This window comes from Vulpes vulpes, chromosome 3 (assembly GCF_048418805.1).
Source record: "Vulpes vulpes isolate BD-2025 chromosome 3, VulVul3, whole genome shotgun sequence".
NCBI classification, from domain to species: Eukaryota; Metazoa; Chordata; class Mammalia; order Carnivora; family Canidae; genus Vulpes; species Vulpes vulpes.
Window position 1 is genome coordinate 127,794,757 of NC_132782.1, and position 20,447 is coordinate 127,815,203.

A 20,447-nucleotide genomic window follows, 5' to 3' on the forward strand; every position below is an offset into this window, starting at 1 on the left:
GCACAAGTCTTTTTCACTAGGTAGAAAACCTTGATGTAGAAGTACTGGGTCATAGGCTGCTTAACTTTATAAGATACTGCCAAGTTGTTTTTCAAACTATTTTATATTTTTACCAGCCATGGTGAATTGTTCCAGTCGCTCTACATCCTCATCAACGCTTATGTTGCCAATCTGTTTAATGTGAGCCTAGATTCTGGTTGGTGTGACATATCTCACAGCAGTTATAACCTGTGTTTTCTTGATGACTAAAACATATTTTCATGTGCTTATTATCAGCTATTCATATGTTCTTTCACCTATTTCAAAAAAATTATGCTGTTTGTAATTATAGATGTGAAAGAATTTTTTCAAAGAATTCTGTATATAATCTGCATACAAGTCCTTTGTCAGATATATGTATTAATATGTGAGTATTAGCATCTTTTCCCAATTTGTGATTTAGCTTTCATTGTCTTAACGTCTTTTGATGAGAATTTTTAAAATTTAGGTGAAATGTCTAGTTTATAAACTATTCCTTAATGGGTAGTTTGTGTCTTCTCTAAAAAAATAATTTACCTCAAGTTTGTGAATATATAATATAATTTTTAAAAAAGTGTTATATATTTTTTAGGTTTAGGTATATATCCATCTAATATTTCTGTACAATATTAAGTAGTTTGAGTTCCTTTTTCTCATATCTGTTTTCAACTGTTTTCTGGCACCATTTCCCCAAATGAATGACCAAGACACCTTTGTAAGTAATCGGCTGACCTTAACTGTAGTTTATTTCTGTACACTATTCTATAAAAACTAATCTTGCTAATGTTAAACTGTTTGATTACTACAAGTTTACAGTGAATCTTGAAATCAGTTGTGATTTTTTTTCTTTTGGAAAATGATTTTAGCTTATATCTAGGTCCTTTTTAATTTCCACATCTAATTCTAAATTTTAGAACCAACTTGTCAATTTCAATTTAAAAGCCTGTTGAGTTTCACTGACACAGATTTAATTCCATCCAATTTAGGGGAAAATGACATTTTAACATAGCCTTTTAATTCATGAACATGGTTTCTTTCTCATTTAGGTCTCTAATATTTCTTTGTGTCCTGTATAGTTACTGGTGTACATGTCTCCCACATTATTTGTTACACTTACTCTCTGATATTTTGTCTTGCATATTTTTGTAGATGGATTTTTTAAAATTTCATTTTTCAATAATTTGCTAATATCAGGAAGCAATTTTTATATATTGAATTTGTATCATGTAACCATTCAATGATTAGTTTTACAAAACATTTTATAGATTTCTGTCGGTTTATTTTAAAAATCATGTTGGGACGCCTGGGTGGCTCGGCATTTAAGCATCTGCCTTTGGCTCAGGGCGTGAACCTGGAGTCCTGGGATCCAGTCCCACATCGGGCTCCCTGCATGGAGCCTGCTTCACCCTCTGCCTGTGTCTCTCTGCCTCTCTCTCTCTCATGAATAAATAAATAAGTAAATAAAATCTTTAAAAAAAATAAAAATAAAAATCATGTTGACGTAACATGGGTGGGAACTAGAGTATACTATGCTAAGTGAAGTAAGTCAGAGAAAGACAAATATCCTATGATGTCATTCATATGTGGAATTTAAGAAACAAAGTAGATGAACACAGGGAAAGGGAAGGAAAAAAATAAGATAAAAACAGAGAGGAAGGCAACAAACAGAGAACAAACTGAGGGTTGTGGGAGGGTTAAGAGCGTGGAGGGATGAGACAAATGGGTGATGGGTGTCAAAAAGGATACTTACTGAGATGGTGTTATGGTGTTAAATGTAAGTAATGAATCAATCACTAAATTCTCCTGAATCTAATACTACGCCCTAAGTTAACTAACTTACATTAGTTGAATTTAAATTTTAAAAAATTACATAGCAAATAAAGAGCTGAAAAGCAGGTTTGCACAAAGTCAGATATTTAAGTATAGCAACCAAATACCATATGAAATATTGTGAACTGCCAGAAACATCTATTCTTGTAATTCATAAAGTAATTCAATTTCCAAAAAAATGAAAATCATGTTGTGAATAAGATAGTTTTATTTCTTCCATTTTAAGTTTTGTATTTTATTCTGCTTGCCCTAATACAAGCAAGAAGCTGGAAAAATTGTGAAAACAGATATCCTTACTTCACTCCTGTTTTTCAAGAGAAAATATTCAATATTTTACCATGAAAGAATGGAATTGTTTTAGGCTCTTTAATAAGGTGCACCTTATTCACTTTGTGAAAGTTCCTTTATTCTTGCTAGTTTCCGGAAGATTTTTATCATGTATGAATGTTGTATTTTATCAAATGCTTTTTCTCCTATTAAAATGATTTTTTTTCTCCGTTCTATTATTATAAATTAGACGGATATATTTTCACTTTCATTCAGAAAGTTACCCTTTTATCTCCTCTATGTGTTGTTCAGAATTATGCAGTTCAATTTCTAAATATACCTTATAATCCTCGGGTAAGCTTCAATTAATAATCATGAATTATCATTCATATGTTGTTGGATGATCTGCTAACATTTTGTTAAGAGTATCTGCATTTATGTTAATGAAAAATATTAGCTTGAAATCTTGATTTCTTACATCTTCTTTGTTAGGTTTTGGTATCAATTATAGCAGGATCATAACGTGAATTTGGAGTATTCCTTGCTTCTCTAATTTCTAAAAAAGTATACTGAATATGGCTATTATTTCATACTCTGAAGCTTCATACCTGAGTAAAATCACCTATGAGTGAAATCACCTATACCTGGAGTAATCTTTGTGGAAAAAATTATAAATCCGATTTTTATAATGAACACAGACATAATCTGTATTTTATGGAGTAATAGTTTAGGTCAGTTTTGGTAAATTAGGTTTATGAAGGATTTTGTCTATTTCACCTAAGTTGGTGAAACTATTGGCATTACTGCTTGCTGTTTGTAACATTGTCTCATTTTCCCCATTAACATTCTGTAGGATCTATAGTGGTACCTCTGCTTCCTGATACTGGCATTATAGTTTTCCGATCTGTAGTGGTTCCTCTACTTTCATTCCTGATATTGGCATTGTAGTTTTCTTTTCTTGATAGGAGTAAACTTTTTTTCTAATATAAGCATCTTCTAATACACGGATATAGGAAGACACATTTTCCCCTAATGTATTTTCTTACATTACAGCCATCAAATTTTGATATATTTTCACTTTTATTCAATCAGAAAAATATTCCCTTATATCTTCCTTAATTTTACATATTGTTCAGAATTATGCAGTTCAATTTCTAAATATTTGGTCATTTCCTAGATTTCTTACTGTTTTTGATTTCTACTTAAATGCCACTATAATCAGATATATGGGCTTTCAGCCATTTGAAATCTATGGAGTTATTTTATGTCCTAATATAAAGTCAGTCTACCGTGATGCTATGTACACTTGAAAAGTTATTCTGCAGTCAAGGTATAGTTTCCTGAATAGGAGTTAAAGCCCAGCTGAAGAATACCATTGTTCAAATCCTCTGTGTATTTAAAGATCTAACTGTCCTATCAATTACTGTTAAATCAATTACTGTTAAAATATCCAATAACGATTATAGATTTATTTCTCTCTTTAGTTTTACATATTTAATGAACTCTGAGGCTCTGTTATTACTGTTATACAAATGTTTTCCAATAGATTAACCCTTTAACACTATGAAATGTTTTAATATTAGTAACAATCCTTGTCTTGAATTCTGTCTGAAGCTACAATAATCAGATTAACTTTTTTGTGCTTGTCGTCTGCATAGATCATTACTTTCTGTCCTTTTTGTTTGCAGTCTATATCCTTCTCCCTCAGCTGGACTCTAGCAAGAGGTACTGCAGTTAGGCCTTGCTTTTTAATCCAGTCTGACAACCTTTGCCTCTTAATTCTTAGGTTAGTAATATCCAAAAGAAATGTTCGCAAGTCACAGAATTTTAATATTCTATTAACTACATCAAAAAGTAAAAAGGATTAAAATTTTAATAATATATTTCAGTTTGCTGTATCTAAAATTTTACTGCATCAACAATCAGTATTTTGAAAAAAATGAAGTATCTTGCATTCTTACTACTTTTGATACTGTCTTTGAAACACACATGTACCACACATACATACATCTCAGTTAGGAACAGCACATTTCAAATGCTCAGGACCTCATATAGCTAGTGATTAGTACAAAGCACTTTTCTTTACCAATTTACATTTATATACTAGTTTAGTGTTTTGATGTTAGTTTAATATCTACTCTTCGGGACGCCTGAGTGGCTCAGCAGTTGAGCGTCTGCCTTTGGCCTAGGGCATGTTCCTGGAGTCCCGGGATCGAGTCCCGCATTGGGAGCCTGCTTCTCCCTCTGCCTAGGTCTCTGCCTCTCTCTCTGTATGTCTCTCATGAATAAATAAAATATTTTTTAAAAGATTCTACTTTTTAAACTGCCCAGTGTTTTAATAGGGCACTCTAAGGCAGAGAGCCAAAATGATCATGGGATTCACTTCGTTTATTTCCCTTTTCTCAGGGATCATTATCTAGTACTGCCTATTCATCAATTCCAGGCAACAGCTATCCAATATATTTGATACAGTTTCATATTTTTTTTTATATTGGAGGACATATCAGGGGAAGGAAAGGATGCTATCAGTTATCCTGTCATAGCCCTATGTATTAATTTTTAAATGTTTCAACTATTCATACTATATGTATTGTTTTTAAAAATGAAACTAGCAAAGCAGCGTTACAGACATCTAACCACTTTAATTATTTGTACACCATACTTTGGCTATCAAAATCATGAAAAATCAGTAATAATTATCTGCAGGCAAATTCAATTTCATATCACTATGACTATATTTGGTAAATACTTCAGTATAGTTTTTATTTAACTGAACTGCCAGGCATGTGTACGTGTGCACCAAGGTGTATATATACATAAGCAATAGCTATCTGAAGCAAATCAAAGTGGTTCTAGTCTTTTACAATCCTTTTACTACCTCAAGCAAGTCAGTCAGGAAAGGGTTTAGAAAAAAGCAAAAAGGTTTAGGTAAAAAATGTAAAATGCAAGATTATAAGCCAAACTAATTCAGTTGTCCTCCTCCTCCTCCTCCTCCTCATCATCAGATTCAAAATTGTGCCCATAAAACTAGGACCTAAAAATTTGTTTTGTATTTGTTTAGATGGACATTACAAACAACCGACAATTTATTGTCTTATTTCAGACATACACAATTTAAGAAAAATACCCTAAGTATGAAGATAATATGGAGATAACATTATGGAACTCAATTCAAAGAATTAAAATATTGTTACAGCAAAGAAAAAAGGTTGAAAGTACACAAAAAGACAACTGTGCAGCTGAATCTTTTGATTTTTATTTAATTGGACTTTAGGGTTTGTGGGATATAGAATACAAAAACATAGTAATTCCCTTTATATGTAATTTTGCTTTCCATAGTTTCAGTTACCAGTTGTCAACCATAGACCAGAAGCAGATGATCCTCCTTCGAAAATACTGTAGCTTAACACTGTATCACAATGTCTACATCATTCACCTCATTTCATCTTATCACAGACATTTTATCATCCCACATCACAAGATGACAAAGAGTGAGTATGCTTTAATTACAGTATATTGTTATTACCATTCATTTTTAGTTGTTGGTTAATCTCTTCATGTGCCTAATATACAAACCAAGCTTTATCACAGGTATGTATATATAGGAAAAAGTGTAGTAGATTTAGGTTTTTGTACCACCTGCAGTTTCAGGCATCCACTCCAAGTCTTGGATATGTTCCAAGACTCGGAGGCAGTACTATGTTAAAATATATACTAAGACATAAACACAAAAACTAAAAACAAAAGTACAAAAGGAACAAGAATGAGGGGACTTAGAATATGAAAGAAAGAGTTATATTTTTGTGATTAAAAAAATGGCAATCAGGCTCAGTTGGTTGCCCACAGAAGTCACCAAGTTCAGGTTTTTGACTTGACCCATATACACTCTAGTAAAATTTCTGTAGTGTTTAAACAGAAACATTTAAAACACTTAACATAAATTATAAAAGGCTAAATTTCTATAAAAGACTAAATTTTAGTTTTGACATTTTGCCCCATAAAATGGCAAATAATTAAGCATTGTTAACAGAGAAACACTTACCTGTAACCACCATGCTGCTCATATTAGAGTTTGGACTACTGAGAACACTGCCTGAGAGTAGTTCGTCAGATCCTCTCTGTAAAAAACAAAACATATTACCATCAGACATTTTTAATTTTAAAAATATAAATAGGTCACTTATCTGTTTTTCAAATATTCACTGAAAAACCAATGTCAGGTGTTACACTATTAGGAATAGTTTAAGATTTAAAGATTAAATTAAGTCCAGCACATCAATTGTTTTTTCATGGATTGAGTCTTTGGTTATAACTAAAAAGGTATAATATACCTATAACTAAAAAGGTCATCTAGGTTTTCTCCTCTATTATCTTCTATGAGTTCTACAGTTTCGCATTTTACATTTAGGTTTCTAATACATCTTGAGTTAATTTTTTGTAAGATGTTAACAGTGTCTTGATTCATCCTTTTGCAAGTAAGTGGATGTCCAACTGTTCCAGCAGCATTTGTTAATGAGAATGTACCTGATCCGCGGTATTGTATTTGCTCCTTTGTCAAAGGTAAGTTGATATTTACAGGGGGCTCTATACTAGGCCCTCTATTCTGTTCCACTGACCTATTTGTTCTTCACCAAAACTACACTATCTTGATTACTGTAGCTTTTTCTTTAATACTGTCTTGGCTAAAAAAAAAAAAAACAAAACAAAACAAAAAAAACAACTGTCTTAACTACTCTGGGTCTTCTGCCCCTCCCCAGAAACTTTAGAATCTGTTTGTTGATAACCATAAAACAACTTGCTCTAATTTTGACTGGGATTGCATTAAATCTATAGATCAAGTTAGAAAGAACTGACATCTTGACAATATTGAGTCTTCCTATCCACAAACATGAAATATCTCTCCATTTGTTTTGGGTTGGTTATTTTGGTTTCATTCATCAGAATTTTGTAGTTTTCCTCCTCCAGATCTTCTATATTTGTTTGTTAGATTTATACCTAGGTATTTCATTTTCTGGGTTTTTGTCAACAATATAGTGATTTTAATTGCAAACTGCATTTCTTCACCCCTGATATACAGAAAAGCAACTGTGCAATACTGGCTTATCAATTCCAGATTTTTTTGTCACTTCTTTCAGATTTTCTACAGAGGCTATGAAGTTATCTGTGAACAATAATTTTGTTCTCCTCTTTGATCTGTATCCCTTTATTTCCTTTTTTTGCCCTACCACATTAGCAAAAACTTGCAATAGAATGTTGAAAGGAACTGATAAGAGGCAACATCCTTGCCTTGTACCTAATCTTAGAAAGTGCTGATTTTCTCACCATTAAGTATGTTTTAGTTTCTTTGTAGACGTTCTTCACCAGGCTGAGGAGGTTCTCCTAAAACTGGAAACTATTTCTAGTTTTTATCACAAACTGATGTTGGATTCTGCCATATGCTTTTTCTTCACCTACTGCTATTATTATCATGTGACTTCTTTTTATGTGTTCTGTTTATGTGACTACAATTAGATTAACAACCTAATTTTCATTGTGTTTTATGACAAGTATGCAATACGGCATTAAGAAAAGGGGGCTCCATAGTTTAGCTTCCACCTGCCAGCCAAGTACCTAGTAAATTTCTTAACTATTCTAAGCTTTAGAATATTCCTCATTCATATATGGAGAGAACATTTACATCAAAATCCTTGGGATTAAGTGTTATAATAAACCAACAGTGATTATCAGACAGCATGCCAGGCTCACATCAGCAGTGTTCACTATATCATCCCCAAGTGTCAACGAAGCACAGGGTTCACAAACAATTGTTTACAAAATAAGTGAATGAATGTTTTATTAACAATTGTCATCGTTCTCAAAAAACAGACTCCCACACTTTTCAAAAGTAAACTTGATTTCTTTTGAAATACATCTTATCAGTTTAATTTTAGATGTTTGTGTGAGTCAAAAATCCTCCTTCTCCAGTGGATTCATAAGTAATTCTGGAGATGAGGAGTGAGATATCTTAGATCTACTGAAGTATAAAAGAAGCCTGTTATTCTGACGTGAAGTGTGCAGGACACTCTCCTTCCTACAATTTATGTTCATGAATGGCAAAGTCTTGTCTATTTTTTTAAAAATGCTTTATTTGTGGCCTTATCTTCCTCAAATGATTTCACACATGGTGCTAGAAGAGTACGTTTAACAGCCTTCATAACTAAGTCAGCAGAATATCAAGTTATTTGCAATTCTAGATAGAAGCACTAAGTCATACAACCAATAAAAATACAGAATATGGGTTGCAATGATACACTAAAGAGAATTAATAAAAAACAAAAGCTGAGTTTTAAACAAAACAACAGAACAGACAAACCTCAGGCTGAGAATAATCAAAGGAAAAAAAACAAGATAGTACAATTATCTATTATCAGACCACAAAACAAAAAGCTTAAAAAATAATGAAGCAACAAGATGAAAGAAAGTTGGCGCAGTGAATAACCTGATGGAGCAGACCGATACCATTTTCTTAAACCAACAGGACTTTGGCTTATGAAAAATAAACTTGTCTATTTATACCACAATGTTCTGCACTTAAATACAGTAACTTAGCCTTCACCTTTACATATATTTACCTATAATGTGAAGAAATGCACTGCAATTTTAATTATCTCTACATAGGGAGAAAAAAAAAAAAGGAAATTGGATCCCCATCTACTTCAATAAACAAAAAATAATTTTCTGATGGATTAGAGACAAATATAAAATGCATGACTTTAAAAATTTTTGTAATGTATCTTCATGATTTGAGTATGCAAGGACTTCTTAAGTTTAGAACACAAGAAAATGAATCATGAAAAATACTGATAAATTCTCCTACAGAGTGGACACAAAATCTCTATTAAAAAAACTATCCCAACAATAGATGAAAACTTAAAAACCATTATTAGAGATTGCTTTAAAGATTTCCAACAATCAACAGCTAAGACTGCCATAAGAACAAGGGAAAGATCCAAACAGGTAGAAAAAGAACACAAATAATTTTAATTATGATGGCGCAGGGAATTTGTGGCCATATTAAACCCTATACATTAAAATTAGCAGGTTCTGTTCATCAAAACACGCCATTAAGAAGTGCCAAGTAAAGCTACAAACTATGAGAGAATATTAGCAATAACCAATAGAGAATCAGCAACAATGACACATAAAAAAAACTATACAGCTGGTTAAATTCAAATTTTTATTAGGCAAAGAAACAAATAGGTATTTCATAAAATTTCACAAAAGAAACACTAATGGTCATAAACATGTTAGGGGAAAATAAATTAGTAATTAAGGAAATATAAAGAAAGACCAAAGAAAATATTACATACCAAAATAGCAAATATTAAGGAATTTAAAACTTGACCAATTCTTGATGAGAATCTAAAACACGAAGAACTCTTATATACTACTGTTATACATTGAAAAAAATCTATACTACCCTGCAAAGTTCAACATACTCTACATCCTAGCAATTTTTATTCTTATATACTCGCAATAACTTTTGCACACATGTACCAAGTAGTAAAAAAAAAAAAAGTTCAGAGCAGCATTGTTCTTAAGTCAAAAATAGTAAATGACCAAGGTGAATTCCAACAGGAAAAGAGACACATCAGGGTATTTTAACAGATTAATATTATACTACAATGAGTATTACATAACTATACAGAAAAACATGGCTAATAATTAAAACCATTGTTAAAACACAAGTCATGGAAAACATAAAATGGGCATACCATTTTCGTAAGACTCAAGAAAACACAAAACAATACATTTTTGCCATATACGTGACAAAATCACATATGAAAAGGATAAAATAATTCTTGGCAGTCACTACTCATGGCAGAGTAGAAGGGAGAGTAAAAAGAATACATAAGCATATGCAACAGAATTGATAACATTATTAATTCCAAATATTTAGAAAATTCAAGTCCAAAAAGAGAAAATGTAAAATTATCCCCAGTCCAAAATTTATCATTAAATTTACAATTCTTTTCCAAAAATTATTTATGTTTCTAATATTCATACAAAACATAATCATACCATACATGCTGCTTCACACTGCTTTCATTTAATAAAACAGCTAAGAAATTCTGAAAAAAACTCAACACTACTAATGTACTTCATTTTACCAACAGTTTCATATAGCATTCTAATATATTGGTATATACTATGATTTTTTAAATTCTTCAACTGATATGTTTCAGTTATGTGCAACTCATCCTTGTATTTAAATATCTAGGAAAGTCACAAAAGCAGATCATAATCTCTGTAATGAGTAACTCAATAAACTCCATAAAGAAGAATTGTACAAACCATATTTGCTCAAACACAGTAAGCCATTTTGATGAGGGGAAAAAATAGAAAAAATTCAATTGTTTTAGTTTAATCAGATGAAATTTTCAAATAGTTTCTAAATAACTCTGATCAAAAAGTACATATAAATTTCAAATACAGCCTACTGTGAAAATTTAGAAAGACCAGTTACTCCGTTAAAAAAAAATATAGGCAGAAGATTAAACTGAAAACTGCTTTATCTTGCTCACAATAAAAACAAATTCAAATTAATACAATAAAGGTGCCATCTCATATATCAGACAAGCAAAACTCCAATCACTGAACAATATATTCTATTAGACAGGTTATTGGGAACAGAGGTACTCATATACTTCTATACAGCAATACAAAAAAAAAAAAAAAATGTCCATGTATAGCTATGGTGTGATTTCCAGGATACACTTAGCATTAATACTCTGAATACACTGCCACTTTCTCTTTCACTGCCCAGGTGGGAGAATGCAGGAAGCAATTCACATGCTTATATTCGATAAAGAAGGATAAACCAAATATTAATGAAAATAGCTATAATGGGATAGAAAAAGCAAATTAGAGTGGATAAGAATTTAACGATCATTATAAATGGAGTTTTACTTTTCACTTGGGTGGAATCCCTAAAAATCCAAACCAAAATGAAACCATTAAACCTATCAACTTGGTAGTACAACCACAACAGAAATCTCTCAATAAACTTTGGAATACTGTAATTATACTGTAAGAACAAAAATAACCGCAAAGAAACCTTTACCTATAGTCAGTAATTACAGTATCAGTATAATATTGATGTTCCTTTTCAAAAAACTAGTATACATATGTAATATTGTTAATATTACAAGCGAAATTATGCAACGTACAAGAGATACAAATATAAAATCAGAAGAATAAAAATGTAAAGTTAAATATGAACTGGAAATAACAAATGAGCCCAAAGTATCTGCCCTCAAAACACTGCTAGCTCAATCTACTAAAAGAGCTTTGAAGTAATAACAACCTTACAACAATTAGCACCTTGGCACCCACATTGTGGTCTCTAAGGACTACCCACCCAAAGGAACCAGAATTTTCTTAAAAGAAATGGCCAACAAAAGGTCTGGAACAAGAAATCCTACTTCAAGCAAGTAAGTATCAAAGCTACCTGTGTTATGAGCTCTCACTGGCTCAAGATGAAACAAAGACTTTTTAAAGAATGATCATCATGATAAGACTGGAAAATTAATGTAAAAGTCCTTGCCATCACAATGATTCTTAACAACAAAAACTTCACACTGGCTACAATGGAGGCTGCTACAGTACCAACTCATCAGGAAACGTTTTTAAAGTCAAAATCTACCCTGTTTTTTACAAAAAGGGGTATTCCAGCATGACAAATATTCGATGTAAAAAAAGAAAAATCTAACTAAAATATGCAGGGGTAAAAAAGAGTATCACCATTTTTGCAATGCTCAATGAAACTGCAGTCATTATTAATCACTTTAAATGATTAATAAATCATTTTAAACCATTATAAAAACTAGAAGGTAGAGGATGCCTGGGTGACTCTGCAGTTGAGCATCAGGGCATGATCCCAGAGTCCTGGGATTGAGCTCCACATCGGGCTTCCTGCATGGAGCCTGCTTCTCCCTCTGCCTATGTCTCTGTTTCTCTCTCTCTCTCTCTCTCTCTCTCTGAATAAATAAAATCTTAAAAAAAAAAAAAAAAAAAAAAAGAAGGTGAAAGGATGATGGAGCACTCTATACTGGATACATCACGCTGACAAAACGCAAATCCACTGATCGATAAATGTTATCACTACAAATAAATAAAGAAATATATTCCTCCTGTTGTGATACAATAGGAATTACATAGAGAATATCCACAAAATATCCCTGCTAAAATTTAAACCTGAATCTGGTCAAGCCTCATCAAAGGAAAGAGGATATGAGGAATGTATAAAATGACATAGAGGCATAATCATCAAAATCAACAAAGTGGAAAATCATACAGAATAGATGACACAGTTTCTCTAATAAGCAGTAAAAGAAAAAATGATAAAGGGGGAGAAGAAGGTAAATTGATTTATAAAGAGACTTAAAAGTCATTAACTAAACATTAAATTAACTAAACATTAACTAGATGTTAAATATTGACTGTCCTTAGTTCCTGATTTGAAAAGGGGAAAAAAGACATCTTTGAAGGAACTGGGAAATTTTGACTACTCTGGGAATTAGATAATATTAGGAAATTATTTTAAATTTTATTTAGGTTTAATAATGGTACCAATATAATCCTTAGGAGATTATATGAGACACACAATAAGATATTTAGGGATGGTATGAAATGACCTCTGAGATTTACTTTAATATTCCCCAAAAGAAAGGATTTGTGTATCACTGTACCATTCATACTATTTTTGTGTATCTTGAAAGTTTAATAATGAAGTTTAAAAAATGAAAATGAAAAAACTGTCACAAATATATAGGAAGACATTTTGTGCTCAGGGATTGGGAAAATCAATATTGTTAAAGTGTTTATACTACAGAAAGCAATCTACAGATTCAATGCAATCCCTATCAAAATTCCAACGGCATTTTTCACAGAAATAGAACACAATCCTATTTGTATGGAACTGTGAAGGATCCCAAATAGCCAAAGAAATCTTGAGAAAGAACAAAGCTACAAAGCTAGAGGCCTCACACTTCCTGATTTCAAACCAGTACTCAAAACAGGATGGCACGGGCATAAAAACTTGATACACAGATCAATGGAAGAGAAATATATCCACACATACAGGGTCAATTAATTTATGACAAAGCAGCTAAAAACATACAATGGAGACACAACAATCTCTTCAGTAAGACACAACAATCTCTTCAGTAAATGATGCTAGGAAAATAGCCACATGTAAAAGAATGAAACTAGACTACTACTTCACACCACACACAAAAAATCAACTCAAAATAAGTTAAATAATTGAATATAAAACCTAAAACCATAAAACTCCTAGAAGAAAATACAGGGATAAACTCCTCAACATTAGTCTAGGCAATGATTTTTTTGGATTTGACACCAAAAGCAAAGGCAACCTGAGGACCTACAGAATGGGAGAAAATATTTGCAAGTCATATACAATTGTCTCCTCTTAGCTATAATTTTAGTTACCCATGGTCAACCATATGATCCTTCTTCTGAAGTACTGTCAGAAGGTCGAAAACATCCTAATCCTACATCACAATGTCTACATCATTCACCTCACTTTATGTCATCGCGTAGCCATTTTATCATCTCATATCACAAGAAAGGTGAGTACAATACAATTAGTCTGAAAGAGATCACATTCACCTAGCTATATAAAAAGTACTATTTTATTGTTATTAACCTCTTACTATGCCTAATTTGTAAATTAAAATTTACCACAGGTATACATACAAGTAAAAAACAGTGCATACATAGAATTAGATATTATTCAGTTTTAAGCATCCACTACGGATGTTGGAATGTACCCATGTGGGACTAAGAGGATACTATGGTATTTGATCATATCCAAAATATACAATGAATTCATATGACTCAGGGGGAAAAAAATCTAATTAAAAATGGGCAGATGATCTGAATAGACATCTTTCCAAAGAAAAAAGGCTGATGGCCACTTGATATGTAAGAAAGTGGTCATCATGTAAAAAAGTGGTCAACATCGCGAATCATTAGAGTAATGCAAATTAAAATCACAATGGGGTATCTATCACCTCACACCTGTTCTAATGGTTATTACAAAAAAAAAAAACAATAAATAAAAAGCATTTGATAAGAATGTGGGGAAAAGAGATCCCTTGTTCACTACTGGTAGGAATGTAAACTGGTGCAGCCCCTATGGAAAACAGTAAAGGTTCTCCCCCAAATTTTTAAAAGTATAATTATATAATCCAGCAATCCCACTTCTGGGAATTTATCTGAAGGAAATCACTATCTCAAAGATACCGGCATCCCCATGTTCACTGCAGAATTTACAACCAAGACATGGAAACTAACCTAAATGTCCATCAATGAATGAATAGATAAAGACAATTATCTATTGTGTGTGGTGTGGAATATTATTCAGCCATTAGAAAAAAAAAAAAAAAAGGAAACCCTATAATTTATGACAACGTGGATGGTCCTTGAGGGTTATTATACTGAATCTGATACAGAAAGACAAATAATACACATATGATCTCACTTATATGTAAAATCTAATTTTAAACAAAACCTAAATTTATAGATACAAAAAACAGATGGAAAGCTGCCAGAAGTAGAGGATGGACAAAAAGGGTGAATGAAGGTGGTCAAAACATACAAACTTGCAGTTATAAGATAAATGAATCCTGAGGATGCAACATATAGCAGTTACTGTAAATAACAATACCATATTGTACATTTCAAAGTGCTAATAAAAATCTTAAAAATTCTCATAACGAAAAAATTTTAATGTTATATGGTGATAGATATTAAATAAACTGATCTTGGTAATTGTTTCATAACATACACATATATCAAATCATTATGTGTACATGTGAAACAAGAGTTATAGGTAAATTATAGCTCAACGTAAAAAACAGAAAAAGAAGAACTCTAAAAACTTATTCTCAAAAGCATCACCTAATCTTCCTTAATCTTGAACACATTTTTTAAACAAGTCAATGAGTTCAGGATCTGAAGTGTACTAAAAGACAAAATTAATCTAGTGTGAGAAAAAAAAAGATAAAAACAGAGATTAAAGAATTATGGAAAAGCTGGTCTTTGTACAGACTAATAAAATAAGCTGACAAGAGAAATAAACAGAATATGTTCAATATTAGCAATACAAAGAGGAGAATTAAAAAATGTTATACAATTCTGAGAAATCTGAAGCCCAATAAAAACATGATTTTCAGGAAAACACTATATAAACCAGTAACTTTGAAGGAGATTGAACTATTCAAAGTATCCCTCTTTCTTCACCCTTTACATATATGTGCTGCTTAAAATTCTTATGATATATATAGCAGAAATGATGCGAAGTACGTATAGTGCTGATTAACTTGGGTAATGTCTCCGGTCATCTATTTTCCTTTTTGCCTAAAGCATTAAGCATGACCTCTATAATTAGAGAAAATATTACACAGAAAAAGAGAGGTAAATTTTTCAAAAAAACGTTATAGTTCTCTCCCTCTGAGTTCAAGTACTGCCATCTTATTTTATTGATAATGTAAATACTCTCCCCAATTATCTTATAAATTTAGTCAATTTAATCAAAACCCAAAGTGTCTTCATGGAACTTGACCAATTGATCTTAAAATACACATGGTAAAGAAAATGTCAAGACAATTTTGAAGAACAAAGTTGTAAAAATCATTCCACAAGACTCCAAGACACTACAGTAAATTAAGACACTGTGGAAAAGACAAACAACAAAACAGATAACCCAGAAATAGTTCCATGCATATATGGCAACCTGATAACAGACACTGCAGATTAGTGGGAAAAAAAACACAAACTATTCAATTAAGTTGGTACAAAGTTTGTTATCTGTAAGAGAAAAATATTAAACCTTTTTCATATACTACACAAAATTTAAATTCCAGGAGGCCTTAAATGTGAAAAACAAACTTTCAAAACTTTCCAAATAAAATCTACTGTATCAAAACTTTCAAAATAAAATCTACTGTATATAACACCCTGAGTTAAAGACCAATTTCTTAAGCCAAAACATAAAAATCATGTTAAATTTCCAACTTCTGTTCATCAATGCAAAAACAAAACAAAACAAAACAAGCCACAGACAGGAGTTAACTATAGTACTTATAAGTAAAATGGCTTTAGTATCCACAATATATAAAAACCCCTTGGACATAGTAAGATTAAAAACTACATTAAAAAGAAAATGAACAGACTATATGAACAGGTACTTAACAGAGAAGAAACATGAGTGAACTAAGAAAATGTATCATTCATGCTCAGGGAATTCAAACTAAAACAAGATACCATTCACATGTTCCTTAAACTGACAAAAAGTCCAACTATGCCAATTATCAGAGAAGATGTGCAGAAACAGGAATTCTCACACACTACTAGTAGAGTATAAATTAGCACAACCACTTAGAAATATAACATCAATATCCAATCAACTTGAAAACAGACACTAAAATCCAGTGATTCCAATTCCAGAGACACTTGAAAAGTGACTTTTATTGATATATGCAAAAGAATACTCACAATTTATAACAGGAAAAAACTGGAAACCACCTCAATATTTGTCAATAGGGTTATGGTACACTTATATTGTCACATACCGTATGGCAATGAAAGTGAATGAGTTAGAGGCATATATAAAGTTAAAATAACAAAAATAATATTTAACAGGAAGGACAAGTTACAGAATACACACAGCATATGGCACATATACATAGTTTAAACATGTAAAACAAAACCATATATTGCTTAACATACAAAAACATAAATAACACAGTGAAAGTATACACAGGAATGGCAAACACCAAATTCAAGAGTGGTTACCTGGGGCGGGCCTGGAGGAAAAGTATACAGAGGATGCAATGAACTGAATGTTAATGACCCACAAAATTCACATGTTGAAGTTGTAACTCCCAATGTCATGGTATTTGGAAATGGAGACTTTGGGAGATAATTAGGGTTAAATGAAGTCCAATCCTCCAAAATTCTATATTTAAAGACTCAAAGGAATCCTCCACAGAACCTTTCCTAACACTATTAAAATGAATTCACTTTGTGTCCTATTCTTTTACCTTTCCTCCTTGACTTCTTTTGGATTATGTGCCTTTCATTTTAGTCACCCTCATCCTCCAATTATTTTAGAAGTTATACACTCTACCCCTATTCTTACTGTACAATTTTAAAATTTACCTTACAATTTAAGACGTAAGCTTAATCTGATTCATTTTGGACCTGAAATTTCTATCCTCCAGATTGGTACTGTCCAAAAGAAATGTAAGATGAGCAACACAAACAATCTTATAAATGTTGTAGTAACCATATTTTAGAAATTAAAAAGAAAAGGATATAAAAATATTTTATTTAATCCAAAATATTATCAACATGTAATAGGTATAAAAATTATATTCTTTTTTTATCATACTAATAGGTCTTGGAAATTTATGTGCACTTTACAATTGGAAATTAGTTTAGACTAGTCACAGGTCAAGTGCTCAATACTATAAGGGACAACACAGCTTAAGAATACTAGAATCATCAGACCTTAAACATCAATTACTCGACTACTCTCTTACATGTTATTATGATTTAATATTTTTATTTCTATTTTTTAAACCCCAAATCAAACAATCATTGCCATTACTTTCTTAGTTAATTAACATCAATAATTAACCTTACCCATAAACCTACCAATTTCTTGGTTAACCTTGTTTTTCCTACCTCAAACCTCCTTCCTGGAGTTACCAGTATTCTTTCTAAAGTACAACCTCTAGAAATTCTTCGATGGGTCTGTTGATAAATTTCCTCAACTGTCTTTTTTTGGGGAGAGGAAAGGGAAGAAGGGTTTCTGAAAATGTCACTATTTTGTCTTTCTCTTTAAGTGACAATTTAGCTGACTATATAATAATAGGTAGTTATTTTCATTCAACACTTTGAAGATACTATTTCACTATCTTCTGGACTCCTATGCTGAAGAAGCATATTGTCTCTCCAGTTCTTATACTTTCTTAGGAAATACGATTTTTCTATGTTTGCTTTATAGAACTTCTCTGTGTCTGGTCGTCTGCTCTTTCACTGTGATGTACATATCCCTAAGTTTTCCTGTGCATCCTAAATCTAAGAATTCATGAGGTTCATCAATTTTGGAAAAATATGACTCTTTTAAACTTTCATATTCTACTTCTCTGCAATATTTAGTTTCTCTTTCTGACACCCTAATTAGGTACTTGTTATAATTCCTTTTCCTTTCCTCCATCTTTTACCCCTTCTACTATTTTCATCTCTTTGTTGCTCTGTTAAACAGAGTAATTTTTATCTTTCAGTTCACTAATTCTATCTTTAGTGTTATCTGACTAGCTATTTTTAACATGGACTCCAGGCTCTCTTAAAAACTAATATACACTTGAGGGGGCTCTGCTGGCTCAGCTAGAAAAACATGCAACTCTTGATTTCAGGGTCCTGACTTAAAGCCCCACACTTAAACACAGAGATCACTTAAAAAACACAAAAACAAAACTTTTTTTTAAATTATGTACACTTGAAACTAGTAATACTGTATGTTAAATGCACTTCAATAAAAAAATTTAACTTTTAAACAATAAAAAAATGGTCTCTAATACCTACATAAAAAAACTGTATTATTTGGCATCCACTGAGGTGTTCCTTCCAAATCAGGTGTATAAAGAGCTATAGTAACACCATGCATGATCATCATTTGAGCACTTATATGTCATTCTACACAAAATATAAGGAGTTACTCTATGTAATCTTTAAAATGACTTTTGAAGTAGATCCTATTAAGTCCATTTTAAAATTTGTTAAATTAAGGGTGCTGAGTGGCTAGTTGGTTAAGCATCTGCCTTCAGCTCAGGGCATGATCCCAAGGTCCTGGGATCCAGCCCCCTGCATGGGGCTCCCTGCTCGGCAGGGAGCCAGCTTCTCCCTCTTCCTCTGCTGCTTCCCCTGCTTGTTCTGTCAAATAAATAAATAAATAAAATCTTTAAAAATATAAAAATGAGTTAAACTAAAGCTCAGAAATTACCTTCAATGTTATAGAGGTCAAACCCTAGCCTGCTAGCAAATTCTGAATCACGTGTTCTTAATCTGACACGACATTCACCGAAAAACATTCTTGTCCACCATCAAAAATTTCAAGTTACATTAAATTTTAATACTTTGTTTCCATTATGCAAATTTTAAGTGAACTTTAAGATACACTTCTTTTATATACCCTTTAAGAACACTGAAGAACAGATGTTTACGGAGCAGACTATGCTGAGCACAAACAAGGTGAAAGAAGTTATTACAAGAAACATTGAGAATAACATCACATACACACACACCAACACACACAAATCAAACAGCAAGGTCTTCTAGTGGAAAAACATACCACCACTTATAAAATATTACCAAAAACAAACAAAAAAAGAATATGATAGTCTCTAGATCCAACATCAATGACACATGAACATTTTAAATGACAACATCAGAACACAATGAATAGATGGGGGGGGGGGGGGGACAACTCTATGGAACCAACAAGTTTTCTTCAAAAATAAAATACAATGTAAAACAAAATGAAACCCACAGGAGTGAAAGAAGAACTTAACATATAAAAAGACTAAAACAGGCATATCATTCTACTGAATGTGTTCATCTTATTTGATCCTGATCTCCCCCTTCCACAAAAAAAAAAAAAAAAACCTGCAAAAATTCTATGATTTTATGACAATTAAAATTTTAACGTAAATTTGGCATTTGGTAACATTAAGGAATTGTTCATTTTTTTGAACATCCTACTATTATTATGTTTATTTTTCTAGGGGAAAAAAAAAAAGAGAGACAGAACCCTTATCTTTTAGAGACACACCAAAACATTTACAAATAAAATAATAATACAGGGGTGCCTGGTGGCTCAGTCAGTTAAGCATATGGCTCTTGATTCAGCTCAGGTTATGACTTCAGGGTTGTGAGATTCCCCGACTCAGTGTGTGTGGAGCCTGCTTAAGATTCTCTCTCCTTCTCCCTCTCCCTACCTGATGGTATACTCTCAAAAAAAAAATATATATATATATATATATACACACACACACATATATATATAAATTCTAATTACAACAAAACTTAAAAATTAAAAAAAAAACAAACAGTATTTGCAACTTTTCCCAAAACAATACAGGAGAAAAGTAGAGTGGGTATCACAAATTTTAGCAATGGTATACTGATGATTGTTAGGATTAAGTGCCAAATGGTAACTATTCATGGTATTTATATTTATTCATGGTAACTATTGTCTT

The 20,447-nt window shown here is 31.9% G+C and overlaps 1 protein-coding gene across 4 annotated transcripts in view; it reads right to left on the reverse strand.

Annotated features, from left to right (window-relative positions):
- PTBP2 (polypyrimidine tract binding protein 2) overlaps nt 1-20,447 on the reverse strand; it is a 75,392-nt gene that overhangs the window by 44,353 nt on the left and 10,592 nt on the right. For all 4 annotated transcript variants that reach the window (XM_072754545.1, XM_072754544.1, XM_072754547.1 and 1 more), the window contains exon 3: nt 6,158-6,233. In XM_072754545.1, coding sequence (XP_072610646.1) covers nt 6,158-6,233 — 76 coding nt within the window. The remainder of the gene's footprint in view (nt 1-6,157; nt 6,234-20,447) is intronic.